Here is an 18,257-nt window from a genome sequence, read left to right on the forward strand (position 1 = left end):
ACGTTTTTACTTGACAAATACATCCACACTGACAAGATTTAAAACCAGTAAGATTAATTTAGGAGACGAGACAAATCCAAACAGATAGCACTGCAGCAACATCTAGTGCGCAAAGGCTGTCGGTGTCCCTAAGCAAAATGAACAAGGGCATACTGCATTTTATTTTCTAGGGAAGCCATACACCACCCAGAACAATCGAACATTCGCTTTCCTTTGGTATTATCGTAAGTAAACACTACTGATCTCATACAGCTTGAGAAAGGAATCAGGAAGTTCCTGGCATTTCAAAGCTTGAATCACATGCTATCACATTATGTAACCACAAAGAAGGTAATGTAAACTGCGTGTAATGCAAACAATACAAAGAAGGTAATTGCAGCTCCCTCCACATTTTCACATCCGGGCTTGAGACCGGCAAAGGCAGTGTTACACCACAAACACCAATCATTCAGCAAAGCATACAAGACACGCAAAGCATACAAGACACACAAAGCATACAAGACACACCATCAAGCAAATGCAATATTCACACACACATAGTCACAGTCACACAAAGAGTCAGCCAACACAGAGTCACAGTCACACACAGAGTCAGCCAACACATAGAGTGACAGTCACACGCAGAGTCAGCCAACACACATAGTCACAGTCACACACACAGTCAGTCAGTCACACACACACAAGACACAAGAACAGTCAGTCACACACACAAGACATAGAACACACACACAGTCAGTCACACACACAAAACATACACAGCCACAGACACACACAGTCAGTCAGTCACACACACAGAGTTAGATGATTATGCCACCTAAGATGTTTTGTATGAATTCAAAAATCAGCTTCATATTAAGAACTGCATCACCTGGATCAAATGTGTCTCCCCCAATAGCGGTCATAACTTGATTGAAGAATAGAGCAACCGTCTGCAGAAAGAAGAACAAAATAGTTAGCATGGATTGCGAATAGAGAAAGAGACTCCAAGAAATAACAAGTTACTCAAGGTAATTACCTGTTCATTAGCGATTGGAGGAAGTCCACCGAGGTAAACACGCCGAGCATGCCGAGTAGCCTAAGAAAAGAGTGGTCAGACATATGCATTACAGAACAAGAAAAATCTCAAGCACAAAGAAAAAGATCAAGCATACCTGCTGTGTCATGGCAGTGGCTGCATAGCAAGTGGATCGATGCAAAGAGAAGAAAGAATTAGGAAGTAATAACAAAACATTTTGAATAATAAAGAAGTGTGATAGATCAGGTGGGTTCATGCTGCCATCACCAAATAAACTGCAAATCTGGTTGCTTTGTGATGACAGAATGGACTATACACGATTTGACTACTAGCTACACTGAATCATAAAAGGAGCACAGTAGTCACCTGTCCTAGGGCGGATAAATTGAACATGTTTGGGAGCATGTTCAGAAACATCCCAGGATCAGCTGCAAGAAGTTCTGGTAGCTGACCTATAATGCATCAACAGAGGGACAAAATGCATTTCAGCAAACCATATAAAAATAAAACAATCAAAAGTATACCTCTCCCGACATTGCTTGCCTACCTTGCAATGAGATCATTCTGGTGGTCCATAGTTGTTTACAAGGTCAATAATTTTGTCATCTTCCTGTAGAAAAATATCATCAATATAACTATAAAATGTGCAAAAGCTTTTTTTTCTCGAGCAAAGTCAGAGTGCAATTAAAAACCTCTTGAGTCCAAGGACGTTTGATGCACTGTTAAAGAACCTTCTGCCATGGATGTAAACACTGCATCTCTGTCCTACCCGGAAATAATTCAGCTGCGAAGGTAGATACTGACACAATATGTGAGCTCACCACATTTGCATATACAGAACAACGTCCAAAGAAGTATGGCATTACTATATAACTAGCTAAAATGTTCATAAGGTATTACCAGTGTGAGATAAATATTGTGTACAAAATTGGAAGGAGTTAAATTCGAGAGGGATTACCATACACTGTTAAATAACCTTGTGCCATGGATGTAAACACTGCACCTCTGTCCTATCCGGAAATAATTCAGCTGCGAAGGTAGATACTGACACAATATATGAGCTCACCACACTTGCATATACAGAACAATGTCCAAAGAAGTATGGTGTTACTATATAACTAGCTAAAATGCATTCATAATGTATTACCAGCCATGAGATAAATATTGTTACAAAACTAGAAGGGGTTAAATTCGAGAGGGATTACCATACAAACACAGACCAAGTTGATAGGAAATCTACGGCTTCAGTTCAAACACCAGAAGCACACCATCAGAACAACCATACAACAAAACAAATTAGCCATCATGAAAACCTCCATCCACCCCTGGATTCTACACATTCTAAGCACAATCATCATACTTGATGCAGGAAAATATAGAGCAATGCATTGAAGAATGTCCAAAGGGCAATGGTACTACCAACTACAAGGTATGTAGGTCAAAAAATGACATGCCCATGACCTTATTATACAGAAATATCCATGCATTATGAGGTGCCAATAGGTAATTATGGAGCGCTTGCACAATGACACAGTCACAGTCACAGTCACAGTCAACACACAAACACACACACACAGTCAGTCATAAAATGACACACAGTCACAGTCAACACAGACACACACACACACAGACACAATGGAGCGCTTGCACACAAGAAACAGACAAAGAAATACATACACATACAGTCAGTCACACACACAAACAGTCAGTCACACACGCAGAGTCATGGTCACACACAGTCAGACACAATGGAGTGCTTGCACACAAGAAACAGACAAAGATAGGATGAAACTAATCGAAGACATGAGAAAAAGTAAACTGATTGTTCAAGCTTCCCGTTCAAAACCTTCAACTCTGCATTATTTTAGTTTATATAGCTTCAATTCCAAATCTCTCTCTGCATTACCCAACTACAAGCCAGGAGGTCACTACTGTTATATAAACAAAGACAAGTGTAAGAGAGACAGAGCAAATTAGGAGGTACCTTTTCTTTATCACCAAATTTCAGAGTCTGCACGTACCAATATTGTATTTTGTGTCACAAGATGAACCTAAAGAGCCCGCTAGGAAAATAATAAAATCAACAAATCAAATGAATCATGGAGAACATCATGTAGAATAGTAGTAGTCCAACAAATCCAAAGAAATTCAAGTATATATGTAGATAATCAGAGTTCATGTACATGCAAACCTTTCCCTCCCATAAGGTTATAAATTTGCAAGCTGAAGATCAAATTTGATTACCTCGGTTGGTAAAACAGAAAGCGAAAGGAACCCTGAGCAGTCCTCGGCATGCCAGTTTGTATGACTGTAGAGGTGAGCTAAAATTAGAATAATGAGCTGTTCAGATCAAGATGGCCCTCAGAATCAGCTGTCTTCTATTTATGCTTGAAGTCATCATGACCAATTAGTCTTGGAATTGCCAAAATATTGCTGGTGCCATAGACATCTAACTTCTTTCTCAAAGAAATATTCCAATAGAATTATCTGTCCTGGAAAGACATACTATCAACATGAATACTTGTGAAGTGAACAAGGAAAACATGGCTAAATAAGCGTTTTGAGACTACAGACATCAGCATCGCAAAATGTAAAAAACATATTCCAATGATTCTTTGTAGAATTATCAGTCCTGGAAAGAGTACCATACTATCAACATGAATACATAATCTTGTGAAGTGAACAAGGAAAACATGGCTAAATAAGCATTTTGGGACTACAGACATCAGCATCAGAAAATGTAAAAAACATAAATATACCCGCGCTGTAAGCAAACCCAACCCATCAGTGTCCTTAGCAACACAAGGAAGAGCAAATGTGACATTTGTCTATATCCTACCTGAAATACTTAGAAAAAGCATTATTCCAATGACTGGACATCAATAATACAAAAAAAGAATATGATATCCACATAAGACATAACGAAACATAGATATCACAAAAACTGTATTGTCAAACACCACGGTAAACATGATTATTATGATAAGAAAAATAAGGAACAAAAACAGGGAAACGGGTGTTGTGATGAGTGAGTGAGATAAATAAGATAGGCATGGGATGCATTGGATGCCAAATCGGCCACACAAAGGAGTGGAAGCCAAGCAAGTGAGTGTTACAAGAGTCAAACTTTCCTGCTTAGCCTATCATCATCTATCAACAGGAGAGAAGCCTGACCAGTGCACGTCTCTGGATCCCTGCCTGCTCGAAACGGCCTACATGGTTTGCATCCCATATAATGGGGAGACGACATTGGAACACAAGCAAAGCATGAAGAAGAAACCAATTGGACAGACCATATAAGCAGTAACACAATCAGAATCACCCCATCTAAGCACAACAGTCAACCACACAGTCACACACAGCCAATGGAGCGCTTGCACATATGAAGAGGACAAAGAAACATACATATATAGGGGCACATCACACATACACAAACAAACATAGATAGGGGTACAAACAGAAAGCTACATGCAAGACCGAAGTATAAATTCAGAAAGCTATAAAGAAGTTCCAGAAAGTGAAACCGATTTGAACTAGCACGACAAACTGACATTGGTCCCTCCAATTTCGAAACTAGACCCGATCGTTCTTACAACCCTCACGCCGACGCGAACACAGAACACATGATCTGGAATGTCTCAGATAACAGAAACAGACGTAGAAATTTCTCAAAGAGAAATTTTAGTTCACAAACCAGACAGATCCCGAGACGAGACGACCCAAGAACATGCGAGCGCATCAGGGCAACAGCGAGGACGATAAAAATCTAATCAAAAGCGACTCTATCCAAACGGACAACAGCAAGGAAAAGCAGAATCAAAGGGCAAAGATACTGCCAACCACAAAGGTATGTAGGTCACAACATGACATGCCAATGACCTTATATAGAAAGATCCATGCAAATATCAGAATAGGCAGTTATGGCTACAACACATCTAAAAACAAAGTTCTCAGAAGTAGCAAAATTTGGCTAAATAAATGTTTACTTGCGTTGAACATAAATTAAATTAAAAAATTAGCAGATTTACAGTATATTAGATCACAACCAGGTTATAAACAAACATAGCATAAAATCTATATGCAATCCAAATCCTAATCACGCCCAGGCTTCACAAGTGCATGGCTTACATAGCGACAAATACAGAAGTCAGCATTCTCGATATTTTAACCAGTGAGTAAAAAAATTTGCTCCAAGTTGATGCCATAAAATTTAACAGGACAAACAAAAGGGACATGACAAAAGTGAGCAGCATTGATAAAAAACATGTGATGAACGTGCTTTCACAGATAAATAAATTCCGCTCACAACAGAATTATATGCCCAGGTGTCAATGAAATAATTCTGGAGTTATGCTATGCAATCTAGAACGAAGTGTAGGGGGGACTAACTAGCAGCACCTCATCTAGTACTCGTATGAAAATGGAAATAGCAACAGGAGGAAACCTTGTCCAACAGTAGCAGCAGCAGGTGTTCAATTAGTCAGGCAGCAGGCCACATGGTTTGCACTCTGCTCTGCCTGCCTGCAAGAAATGGCACCCACGGCCTACATGATTTGCACCCTTGAACACACATCACCATATATGGGAACATAAGCAAAGCATGATTGGAAGTAATAACGGATTGAAAAGAGCAGAAGCAGTAACACCCATCAGAAGAACCGTAAGGAATCACCCCTGCATCTGGGATGAGAGCACACACGCCTGCCCAAAGTGAAACAAGCTAGCCGGCACAATCACAGAATCGACAGAGGAACCAGATTATCAAAGGGCACATCTCTGACGGACGAACACGAACAAGCATAGTCGTTTGAGATCTGAAAAAACTGATGAACAAGGCAAAAGGTGACATGGACTAGGAACCGAGCTGAACTAGCACGACAAAATAATAATTGCTCCCTGTCTCCCCATCTCCGCCCATAATCCAATTTCAAAACCAAGACCCGACCGTTCCTGTAACACTCGCGCTGACACGAACACGAAACGCATGACCCAAAGGCAAAGTGTCTCTCAGATAACAGAAGCGCACACAGAAACTTTTCAGTCGCAAACCAGACGGAGACCCTCGACGAGACGGACCAAGAACACGCGAGCGCATCGGGGCGACGATGAGGACGGGCAGAATCAAATCAGACGCGACTCTAAACTGACGACGGCGAGGACGAACGGAATCATATCAGAAGCGATTCTAAACTGACGAATCGAGCACGAGCAAAGTGAAATCAGACGCGACTCTACACGGACGAACGGCGGCGAGAACGAGCAAAATCAAATCAGGTGGGATTCTCTATCTAATCTGGCGACGGCGAGGACGAGCAAAACCAAATCCAGCGATTCTAAACGGTCGAATCGATCGAGCGAGGACGAGCAAGATAAAATGCGACTCGAGGAGGACGAGGCAGGCAAACCCGGACGAAGAGAGGAGGAGGAGGAGGAGCAAACCGGGCAGAGGGCAGAGCGTGGCGAGGAGGAGAACGGCACGACCCGGACGAAGAGTGGAGGAGCAGCAGACCGGCCCGAGCGCGGCGAGGAGGAGAAAGGCTCGGCCCGGACGAAGAGTGGAGGAGGCGCAGTCGCGCAGACCGGTCAGAGCGCGGCGAGGAGGGCGAAGGCGTGGCCCGGTCGAAGAGAGGAGGAGGAGCGGACCAGGCATAGCGCGGCGAGGAGGCGAGAGGCGCGGCGCGCACGAAGAGAGGAGGAGGAGCGGGCCGGCCAAAGGGCGCGCCTTTATAGCCGGGGCAGAGGCGGTGCCGGACACGGCTTCGACGAGCAGGCCTCGCATGGAGGCGGAAGTAAAGAAGGAAAGTGGAGCGTGAAGGGCGTGGGTTCGGGCCGGATTTGGATCGGGTGGGCAGCCGAGGGCGGCGGCGGTGCTTCCCGTTGGGATTTGGGGGTGGACAGGGGAATTTCCTTTTTCTAGGATGGACACTTATCTTTTTCATTTTAGGCGCCTCCTGAGGCACGCCTATGCACACTTATCTTGTCCGTACACTTAGCTGTTATATTTAGTCCTTGATTTCACTCATGTACATTAATATGGGTGTATGTTATAACATTAGGGTCTCTTGCTCTCTTGGATGTAGCCATTTAGTATATTCACTACAATCATTCCTTGATGCATCAATAAGAAAGAGAAAAAAATGTAGATAAGCTTTCAACAGAATCAATTTCATTCTGTGTATTGTGTGTATGATAGGTTGCTCTCAATTTCATTGTGTATGTATGATAGGTTGCTCTACCATCTACAAAACAGAGAAATGGAAAACGGAGAGAGCTTCCATTAGATGGAAACAAATTTGCACTTTACACCAAGACTGTTTTTTGAAACATGTTCATAACATTCTAGTCAAAAAAAACATGTTCATAACATACATGGCATGGATCAATAAGACGACAAATGTCAAACTACTTTCTTTGCAGTCTTTGTTGATTGGTCACATCTACAGATCTAAATTCACTCAACAAGTTCGTTATTTCCAGAGCCATTAATCCATAAACCATGAAGGACCTACAATCAATCAAACATACCAAGACCGATAGCATAATTAATCCATCCAGATTGTCAAACACGCCAGGATGCAAAACCATAACTAAAACGCACCGAGGACAATAAAAAACAGGCACTAAGTGACCTAAGTATTTGATGCACTTCAGATTTGAGCACTTGCTTTCCACTATAGATGCATACTTTGTGATTTACTTGCTGAATGCATTACGTAAATATAACACAATATAAAATAGGCCAGCACATACGAAAATCTGGTGTTGTTCAGTGAAGAAATACGTCAAAGCATATGTTCAGCTTACACAAAAGTAGAATGGCTACGAGAGTGGAGACTGGAGAGGGAACAGACGAGCTCGCATGCTCCCGTTAGCTAGACCAATGGTACAGTGACACAGTGCATGAGCAGTTATGGATGACAGAAAAATACTGAAGCCCACATGCAAGGAGAACAGAGAAAATACAGAGATGGGCCCGTATGACGGGTGGATGGAGAACGGCACTTCCGTGACGGGAGTTCCGTGTAACCGTCTTTAACGAACAGCCTATGAGGTAAAAAGAAAAAAAAATAAATACTCCCTCCGTTTCAAATTACTTGTCGTAGAAATAGATGTATCTAGAACTAAAATACATCTAGATACATCCATACCTGCGACAAGTAATTCGGAATGGTGGGAGTAACTGTCAGACCGGCTCGACCGTGAGCTGCTTCTCTGGTCTCGGACTCTCGATGCGCGAGCGGAGGCAGTAGGCGATGGATTCAAAGTTCTTAGCAGATCCAGTCGATAGATACGCTTGTTTTCCTAGCGTAAATTACATTTTTGCTGCCTCCATGATCCTGTCCATTATGTCCTCCATCTAGTTAGTACATAGAGATCTTTGATGGTTCTCCGTCAAGGCAATACAAATCATCACCCCGCGCAAATCAGCCACAAAACAAAATAGGAAAAACTGGATGGAACAGCTAGGCAACTGAAAGTAGTTCATTTCAGACAAAAACACACAAGCGTTCAAATTAGTCATACCAAAGCCATGTATTTTGAACACACAACAGGTTCATTACTGACCAGACAAAGTCTTTTGCCAATGGAATGACACACACTCATACAGTCATACGTACGTACATAGGACCAGGAAGTGATCCGAGAGGAACCTTTTCAGCTTTTTTCATCCTTTCAGCTTTGCAAACCAAAAGGACCCCTTTCTCCTGTCCTGACCGACTTCTAAGCACTTTTCCAAACCAATGGAAGACCCACGAATTTTTTCATCCAATTCCAAACTGATATCCACTCAGAATTCCCTCGTACATGTGGTTCAGCAATTTTCCATGGTTGGCCCTCAGGCCTCAGGACAACTACTCTACTCCATACGACATTTGCCCCCGGATGTGCGAAATCGAACCCTGCAGGCAGTACACGGGTCACACTCGACACGAGGAGGAGCAGTCAATTGGTTCTTTGCTTAATTTGTATACGACATGCAGATGTTAGAGTAGTCCTGAGCGTCACACCATCAAACTCTTGCATGTAGTGGATCACAACATCACATAGAACCCGCTTTCAGCACTGCATTTTTCATGGTATGCGTCATTCATCAAAGTCAGAACCAGCACCATAGTGACCAACAATATGAACATGAGCATACCTGCTGCAGTTTTTATGCATCTCAGAGTTGTACTTATAGGTCCATGGGTAAGTAGCAGAATGCCAGTACCGGAAGAATTCTAGGTTGTGCAGAAGCAGAATAAACTTGCTGATCCGTGTGTGCTTCTTCATTATATACCTTATCGACGACAATGCCTCCATTGGGTCGATGACATAAAGAGTTCTCGCAGCAATATCGATCTCACAGAGGCACCAACCCTCACCACTATCAGTGGGACCACAAACTGCAGAAGAAACAAGAAGCACAAAATAAGGAAAATGGGCACAACCTTAACCGTTGACCACATGCAACACACCAGTGTATGCCGGATACACACTGTCATGTGCCTAGGGTTCTTCGCTCGATTGGGGAAATCTTTTACCAGAACTGCCTAGAAAAACGAATGAGCCTGTTGACCAGCTTAACCCTCCCCGCTTAGTGTCCATGTCGCGTGATGTTGGTATATGACCTCACGGAACGTGCACTGTCGACGTGGGTCAGCCCCTCGACCATACGGGCCCGATACTTTTCTTCTGGACAGAGTACATGCCCGACAATATGTTCAACAACCCGTATCCCAGCGCCCCAACGGTTCGTACTACGCCGAGACCCGGTCCGGCGACGTCCGGCTCGGCCTCGGCACGTTCCGGACTGCGCACGAGGCCGCCCGCGCGTACGACGCAGGGGCGTGGCGCCTAGACAGGCCGCGCGCGTAGATGAATTTTCAGGACGTCCACACGCGACAGCAGGGGCAGGACGTCGCCCCTCCGCCTCGTCTTATCACGGATCAGGACCGTGCGGAGCATGCTCGGCTACAGCGCCACCTCCTCATCGCCGAGGAGGACGAGCGGGCCATGGCGGAGTGGCACCGGCGCCACCCGGAGGACGTCGCCGACGAGCAAGCCTACTGGGCGAAGCAGACGGCAAAGCGCCACGAGGAACGGTTGGACAGGCGCCGGCGGAAGGCCCTGGCGTTATCGCAGTGCGTTATCGTTGAAAATGGTGGGCAGTAAATCTTTAAGGATAATGATCCTCGTTGGGACGACATGTGGCTCGATACCTCGGACTAGACCAGCGAGGATGACGATGATGACGACTGGGAGTAGGTTGTAGTTTTTATCTAGTTGCACTATCTAGTATTTTTTTTATGTCGTTGCACCGTAGTTATCTATCTATGCTTTGGAACTATGTAAAATATCTATGTATCATTTTATCTATCAATGTAAAATATCTATTGAAAAAGGCACGGGGATTTTTTCTATGTGCGTGCGATAGCGCGCGCTGCATTTTAGCGCGACTGCTGGAGCCAGCGCTGTCGGCCGCGCAAAACCAGACGAAAGGCGCGCGGTAAAGTAGTTTTTAGCGCGCAGCGCGTAGCATGGCTGTTGGAGATGCTCTTATGTCATGCCCAATCTCCGCTCGGTTATTTTTCTCCCATATTTTTTTACTCTGACTAGCACATTAAAAAGTGATAAGGTGAATGCAGCGAGGGAGCGCCCTTTGCGCCACCGCTAATGGGTTTAATTAATTAATTCACCTTCACAGGAATAAAATCTTGGCGCACGGACTTTTGCTCCACATCTTCTTCCACACTTTTGCTCTTGCCACAGCGTGACGAATGCAATGTCGCCTTTGAAGAGCTTGCCGTTGGAAGAAACTGAAGGAGCAAAGGGCCCACCAAAATACTTGTGTCCTCGAGTTTATAATTGATATGTTTACAACTTATTAATATTATTATTCTATACCTATTATTAAAGGGATAGATATTCTTGATTTGATTCCGCTTTGTTTTGTCCCGTTTTGAGTATTTTTACATGCACTATTTTTTAAATTTTCTCTGTTTGACAAACATACATGCAAACAAATAAAACCGGAACAATACAAACGAAACCAGGACGTACCTATAAAGAAAACTTAATTGAAACAAAAGCAAAATGGCTGGCCACACGTTGTAACCTCTGACCCAAAAAAATATACATGGAAGTCCGAACTAGCTACGAGCTGCCAGGTGCCGGCTAGCTTGATTCTTTCCCAGCCAAACACATGAGTACATGTTTAAGCAGGCTGGTGGATCCCGCGGCGACTACATGGATTAATTAATTGCTTCATGAGAACTTGCACATGATTCAACTAGCAGGTGCACAACCGTAGCTTTAATGAGTCAAGTTAGTCTTTTATTAATAGATGCTTCTTTTTTTCTTTTCTTCTCTTCCTAGCCGAGCATCCATGTATCAGGTCTTTATAGCTAAACTGACTACACAATAAGTAACTGTTCTACAAAGAAGAGAAAATAAGGTATTTTCATATTCCAACAATTCTGTTTTTTCGCTGGCTCATCTATTTCTATCTGACATGATATGGATTTTGCATAACTCGAAACATGCTAGACAAATATTTTGCAAGGATTGGGATCCTCTGAATGCAATGCAGATTAGCATGCATGTTACCTTTCTTTGTTCATCTTCAAGGAGAATTGGTTTTTTTGTTCATCTTCAAGGCCAAAATCATATTATTATTTTCATCGTGCTTTCAGGAAATACTTACTTATGCTAATTTGCATATCTTGGTATATACAAAGGAGTAACTGAACAACTACCTGTGCAAGCTCATATTGATCAATCAAGGTTAGCTTTTCTATAGCATTGATTGTTGAATAGTCATGCAGAGTAGCCTTTTGCAAAGATGATGAAAGCACCAAATTTTTATTCATCTAGGAATAATCGATGTGTATCATAAATCAAATCACCGCTTATGGTTTAGGTTGTGTTTAGGCTCAAATCATCACTTGCTTACTGGGATAGGAGAGTGAGGTAAATTTTTTTCTCTCGTTGCAACGCGCAGGTGGCACTTTTGGATGTTATTATGCCATGATGATGGTCGTTTCGATGGACAGTGGGCATAATAATTTCTCTCCTGTTGCAACGCACGGGCATATGTACTAGTCTTATATAAAAGTGTATAACTTTTCAGCCCTCTAAACTTGGTATTCGTTCGTCTCTTATTTCCTAGGCATACATGATGAGGTAATCAATCTGGTCCACATTTGAAAACTCACGATCGAAGACACTCCGAGATGACAACGTTGCACTCTACTCAGTCCTGTGACTCTAGTGCTGCTTCTCGTGGGCTTCCCTCCTTTGCTGGGCGATGAACTCGAACAAGCTACCATCGAAGCAGCGGCGAACAGCTTCTCTGGAGACGAAGCCCTCCTCGTCCTTGGCAAGCACGTACAGCAGTATCCACTCTCCCTTGCTCACCAACCTGAACACTCATCAGTTCAGGCCAAACATGAGTGAAACAACGTCTTCAGTAGAGGAATCTTTTGCCTCCGTTTTATTTAAATAATAATAATTCGATGATGAAGCAGAAATGAGAGTTCCTAAGTGCTCACCACCCAAAGAAGTCATACTGCAGCCTGTTGCCTTCGGTCATCCTCCAGATGTCGCCAAAGCTGAGCTTGTCCGGCGCCGTGCGGGCGTACTTACTGAAGATGCTCTCGAAATTTACCGGCATGAACCTATATTTTGTTTCACAGTTGTAGTTAACCGTTAACGTACCTCCTTTAGAACTGAGAGATGGTGTAGATAGTAGTAGTAAGCGAGTTTGGAGTGTGGATTTTAGTTACCTTCCCTCCGTGTCGTACGTCGAGGAGTCGCTGCCATGCTTATCCTTGTGGATGTTCTTGATGTGTATGGGGAACAAGGGAGATGGTATCCAGCTCTGTATATACCCATCATGAAAAGCAAAGGTGAATAAGAGCTAGCTTTGGTGAAGCTTTTAAACAACAAAAATGTCGAGTATAGAATAATATTTTTTTTTGCGGGGGATAGAATAATAATATATTTTTTTAACAAGTTTCGGCTCCTTTTGTACTTACAGGTAGAGTTGGGAAGCTTAGACCAATATTTATGGCAATTGCCGCTATAAAACACAAGATCACGTTGAAGCCCAGCGACCGCATTCCTAGAATTCGTGCAACATAAGTTACATAACCAATCAAACCATCAACGGATAAGTGCACAGGGTACGCATTCCCAGAACCCTACGGATCACCATGCGTTACCTCGGTAAGTCTCCCAGGGATAGACGATGCCGTCGCCGTCCAGGTCGAAGAAGGACACATGCTGCTGCAGCACGCTCTTCTGGCCGTGCTCGTGCCCCTCCCCGCTCTCTCCTTCAGGATGGTACACATCGGGCACGGCCAGAGCTCGAGCCAAGTCTGCATGATACGGATGCATGTGTGTTGGTTATGTTTGCTTTGCTGATGAAAGTTGAAACCAACGCCCTCTGTGTGGCCGAAAGCACGTACAGTAAGAATTATCCGAAGGAACGGGGCAGGCACTCACATGGCTTGGGAAGGCGCGGCTCCAGGTCTGCCCGGACCGGCCGCTCGGCCGTCACCGGCGCCGCCTCCGCCACCGTCGACGTTGCGTCGCTGGGCGCCTTATCTTCCTCCGCCATAACCCGAGCTCTCTCTCTCTCTCTCTCTCTCTCTCTCTGCGCGCGCACCGGAATCGAAAGCAATAATCTCCGACCGGCGGTGACAAAGTCTACCGCGCGTCCTGCTCTTCTTATACTGTACACGCGAGGAAGGAAAAGGGTGCACGATTGTTTTTACTGCACGCGAGGAAGTGAGCAGTGAGGTGTCACGTCGTGATTTGGCGCCGACAACCTTCTCCGTGGCGGCTTGTGCGGCGAGGTCGCTCGCTGGATCCGTTTGTCCGTCCATGTCAGTATGTCACGCCCATTGTCCATTAAACCGCACGCTCCCGTCTACGTCGCGCTGCGCTGTGCCACGTATATTTTGCGGATAATCTGCTTGATCGGAACGTTAAGGGCCTCTGGTTTTCGCCGCGTGCGCATTGTGATTTTTTCTAAAAAAAATAAAAATCGGAATGTTTTTCTGGTTCTTTGTTGATGTCTATCTATGTACACGTACGTAGATGATGATAAAACCACAAAGATGGTCGGTTTGTCAACTAGCCAATACAAAAAGGGCCACGGCACGTGTCGGCAAGGTGAAAATTGAAAAGAAAACCGGCCGGTCGTCTCTTGAGCCGTACAATCCACAGGGGTCGAATGGCTCAGATCATTATTCACCTGGAGTGCTAAAGCACATCAGGTTTTTCATATGTCACGTGGGAGTCCGGTTCCATAGGACGAAATCACTATTCTGACCTTTTAAACGAACTTTGTCACAAAATGAACTCGATGTTTAAGTATTTCACGATCTGACCCTTTTAGCAACGCCACAGCCAGCGGCGTTTCTGTCCAACATAAAAACGCCGAGGTAGCTAGCGTTTCTGACCAAAGAAGAAACATCGAGGTAGCTAGCGTTGCGGACCAGATAAGAAACGCCAATGACCATGGCGTTGCTGCCCTTTTTCATGTGCATGTAGAACGTGGATGAACAACCTAATTAATAAGGCTAATTAATTATGACCAAAGAGGGCAGCAACGCCGTAGTTCCTTGGCGTTTCTATGATGGCCAGAAACACCAGCACCTTCGGCGTTTCTTACCTGGCCCGCAACGCTAGCTACCTCGGCGTTTCTTCTTTGATCAGAAATGCTAGCTACCTCGGCGTTTTTTTAGCAGAAACGCCGCGGGCTATGGCGTTGCTAAAAGGGTCAAATCGTGAAATATTTTCACGTCGAGTTCATTTTGTAACAAAGTTCGTTCAAAGGGTCAGAATAGTGATTTCGTCCGGTTCCATATGGCTAAGTTAGGATCATGGTTAACAAAGCTGCCAGTTGCTAACTATAGACATATGCCATCTCATTTCAAGTCTTCATGAAAAAACACATATAATAGACTGGTTGTTAGATTAACTATTAGGTTAGCTCTAAGAATGTAATGCTTGCATGCCTGAGGTATATGATCGGGAGGAAGCTACACGCAGGCTATATTCTCTCGGTCGATGTGTTGCATCTGGGCTGTGCATTGACGGGTTGTAAATTGATCATCTTCGTCGTGGTTTGCCACATATAATTGCGGTTGATGTGATTGATAAGAAAATGTTTAGTACCTCTCGTTTTTAGCCCCCGCGTGCAAACATGAATTGCGTTTGGCACCGAGAACCTTCCATTTGGCGGCTTGTACAGTGAGTCGCTCTTCGGATTCATTGTCCGTCCATGTCACATCATTGCCCATTGAACCGTACGGTCCCATCTCCCTTGTGCTGTGCCACATACATTTGGTGGATAATTTGCTTGATACGGAAACGTTAGGCGCCTCTGGTTTTGGCCCGCGTGCGCATTGTGAGACTTTGTGTTTTTTTTAAGAATTGCATGCGCTATTTTAAATGAAAGTTTTTCTGGTTCTCTGTTACTCTCTATCCATCTACTGATACAACCATAAGGGTGTCAGCCAATAGGAAAAGGGCCATGCTATGTACCGGTCATCTCATTTTACATAAATATTCACCCCACATTGAAAAAAAAAATCTCATCGCATTTTTGTTTAGTGTTCCTCGTAAATATTTCATCACGCATTTCATAAAAGATTCACCACATATTGAAAAAAGGTTCATCGCGTATCTAGTACACCCATTTCGAATATTGGTTTGTTGCGTATTTAAAAAATGTTTATCATATTGAAAGAACGCGGGTCACATATTCAAGAAGTATTTTTGTATTAAAACATTCATGCATTATTTATAAAATTAAAAATTATAAAAAGATTGACAAAGGGGGAAAGTATACATCTTAAGTAGTAAACTTGGAATGAAAATGATAGCGGTAAAAGAAAAAGGGGAAACCAAAGAACAAATCAACTCCCTAGAAAATACAAAACCAAAGAAGAAAAACAAATTCTTAAGAAACCCACACACTTAAATACAAAATCGGCTCGCCCCGTACAAAACCATGGGAGCTCCTTGTCGGCGCCGCCAGAAGGCTAGATGGTGCCCACATAGAATGCTCGCTGGCTGTGGCCCATTAGCATGCTCATGTGCAGCTCGCCCAAGGTTGACCAGTTGACTGGTCAACCATTGAATTTTGGAAAAAAAAGAAAAATACAAAAATACCTGGGAATTTATAAAGTGCATGGATTAAAAAATCATGATTTTGAAAAATAGCCACGGATTTGAAAAAAATAATAATTAACTTTTCAAAACAGATCACGAATTTGATATATTTTTTATTAATTTTGAAAAGTCACAAATTTGGAAAACAAATCATGATTTTTGAAAAAAGATGAATTAAAATATAACGAATTTGAAAAAAGTCATACATTAGAAAAAAGTGAAAAAAGAAAAGGAAAGCAAAAAAGGGCAACAACATGAAAACCAGAAAGTGAAAACACATAAAAAACCGGTAGAAGCCGCTCCCTGCGGCAGGTTGTCGCCCGCACGCACAGTGAGGATAAGACTGGGCCAGCTCATGAAGGTAGCGGCAGGCTGCGATAGCGAACTATAGCTACTAAAAAATGCTAATAAGAAAAGCGTGCTAGCAGGGGATGGAACCCAACATCTTTTTTTTTAATATCAGTACAGACACAAGTGCTCATATAAACGTGCATACCCTCACCTCTATAAACGCACACATGCATACCTTACCCCTATGAGCATCTCCGAGAGCCTGAGCCAGCATATAATCTTGAGATTTTATTAAGTCACTGTAGGCGTCACGTAGTTGACGGAACGTCTCCTCCCACTAAAAGCGCATCACCGAAAAATCTGAAATAAATCCAGGATAAATACGAGCACCAGGACTTGAACCCTGATAGGCTGGGATACAAATGTCCACCTAACCATCCAATCACAAGTTGGTTCGCATGGAACTCAGCATCTCATCCTATTGACGATGCCCAACAACCGGAAGAATTAGCAAGCTGTAATGGTTCTAAGACAGCGAAAATCATCGAGAACCAAAAGCCCAATGAAGTTCCCAATATTTTTGAAAAAAAATGAACATAATTTAAGAAAAAAATGAATGTTTTACTGACTGAAATACTTTTCAAAATTGTGATGAATTGTTAAAAAATATTTTTTTTCCAAAATCACGAACAATTTTGTGAAATTCCAGAACAAAATTCGAAACATTAACATTTTTCAAAAATTCTGAACAAAATTTGAAAACAAGAACATTTATTTAAATTTCGACCAATCTTTAATCTCCCAAAAAGTGGAAATGTGTTAAAAAATGTGAACATTTTTAGAAAAATTGGGAGCATTTTTCGAATTTCCAAAAAATTTCTGAAAAGTTGTGAATAATTTGAACAAAAACTTTTGTATTTTTTGTAAAAACAGGAATAAACTTTTAAAAACACGAACAATTTTGTGAAATTCGAAAACAAAATTTGGAAACGGAAACATTTTATTAAACTCCCGAACAAAATTTGGAAAAAAAATATATTTTCTGAAATATTTGAACAATTTTAGAAACTGCTGAAAAAGTGAAAACATGAACATTGTTTTAAAAATGGAAATATTTTGGAAATTCCGAACATTTTCTGGAAACTTGTGAAAAAATTGAGCAAAAACAATCCGAATAATTTTTGAAAAACAGGAACAAAATTTTAAAACATGAACAGTTTTAAAATTTGAACAATTTTTGAAAACGAATACTTTTTGAAATTCTGAACATTTTTTTTGAAAATTTTGAACCCAAACATCGCAAACAATTTTTGGAAAACACTTTTTTTTCCAAATCCCAAATATTTTTGAAAATTGGAATATTTTCTGAATTTCCAATGATTTTACTAATACGTGAATATTTTGTTTTCAAAAAGAAGCCTGAACAGAAAAATAAATAAGAAAAAGAACAGAAAAGCAAAAAAATAAAATTTAAAACGGATAAACAAAAATAAAAAAGGAAAACCGGTATAAGAAACAAAAACCCGGATGCCTAACATTGGATTATTGAATCTAAGATAGTTAAATAGAAGGGATGAGCAAAAGGATTCATTCTGCCTATTCATTGCGTTGTTCTTATTTTTGCCACAACCGACATCATCATCAGATGCTACAACCCGCACGGGGATTTGCTGCGACCAGTCGCGGCATCGTGTCGTGCGGCCATGGCGGCGATGTGTTTTTGGTTGGGACCGACATATAAGGCTGGTAACAATGGGCAAGAACATAGTCTAGTAACTTACAC

The 18,257-nt window shown here is 42.5% G+C and overlaps 1 protein-coding gene and 1 long non-coding RNA gene across 23 annotated transcripts; both read right to left on the reverse strand.

Annotated features, from left to right (window-relative positions):
* Nucleotides 1–440: 440 nt before the first annotated feature.
* Nucleotides 441–6,834, reverse strand: LOC125539020. 22 transcript variants are annotated; one of them, XR_007296639.1, is made up of 11 exons: nt 3,775–6,796; nt 3,260–3,507; nt 3,000–3,066; nt 2,221–2,257; nt 1,974–2,044; nt 1,708–1,799; nt 1,563–1,625; nt 1,382–1,467; nt 1,152–1,171; nt 1,016–1,075; nt 466–929 (listed from the first exon to the last, which is right to left on the reverse strand). It is a non-coding gene; the product is annotated as an uncharacterized LOC125539020 (long non-coding RNA). The 22 variants fall into 22 exon arrangements; XR_007296637.1 differs by having other exon boundaries at nt 3,000–3,078; XR_007296638.1 differs by having other exon boundaries at nt 446–929; nt 2,221–3,066; nt 3,775–6,827.
* A 5,256-nt stretch (nt 6,835–12,090) lies between these two features.
* LOC125539021 (peroxygenase-like) lies at nt 12,091–13,750 on the reverse strand. The gene is made up of 6 exons (XM_048702377.1): nt 13,505–13,750; nt 13,222–13,377; nt 13,036–13,121; nt 12,784–12,878; nt 12,550–12,675; nt 12,091–12,419 (listed from the first exon to the last, which is right to left on the reverse strand). The coding sequence occupies exons 1-6, from the start codon at nt 13,617–13,619 to the stop codon at nt 12,266–12,268; spliced, it is 732 nt and encodes a 243-aa protein (XP_048558334.1). The 5' UTR covers nt 13,620–13,750; the 3' UTR covers nt 12,091–12,265.
* Between the last annotated feature and the right edge of the window lie 4,507 nt (nt 13,751–18,257).

The sequence above is a fragment of the Triticum urartu genome, chromosome 2, assembly GCF_003073215.2.
Source record: "Triticum urartu cultivar G1812 chromosome 2, Tu2.1, whole genome shotgun sequence".
Lineage (NCBI taxonomy): Eukaryota > Viridiplantae > Streptophyta > Magnoliopsida > Poales > Poaceae > Triticum > Triticum urartu.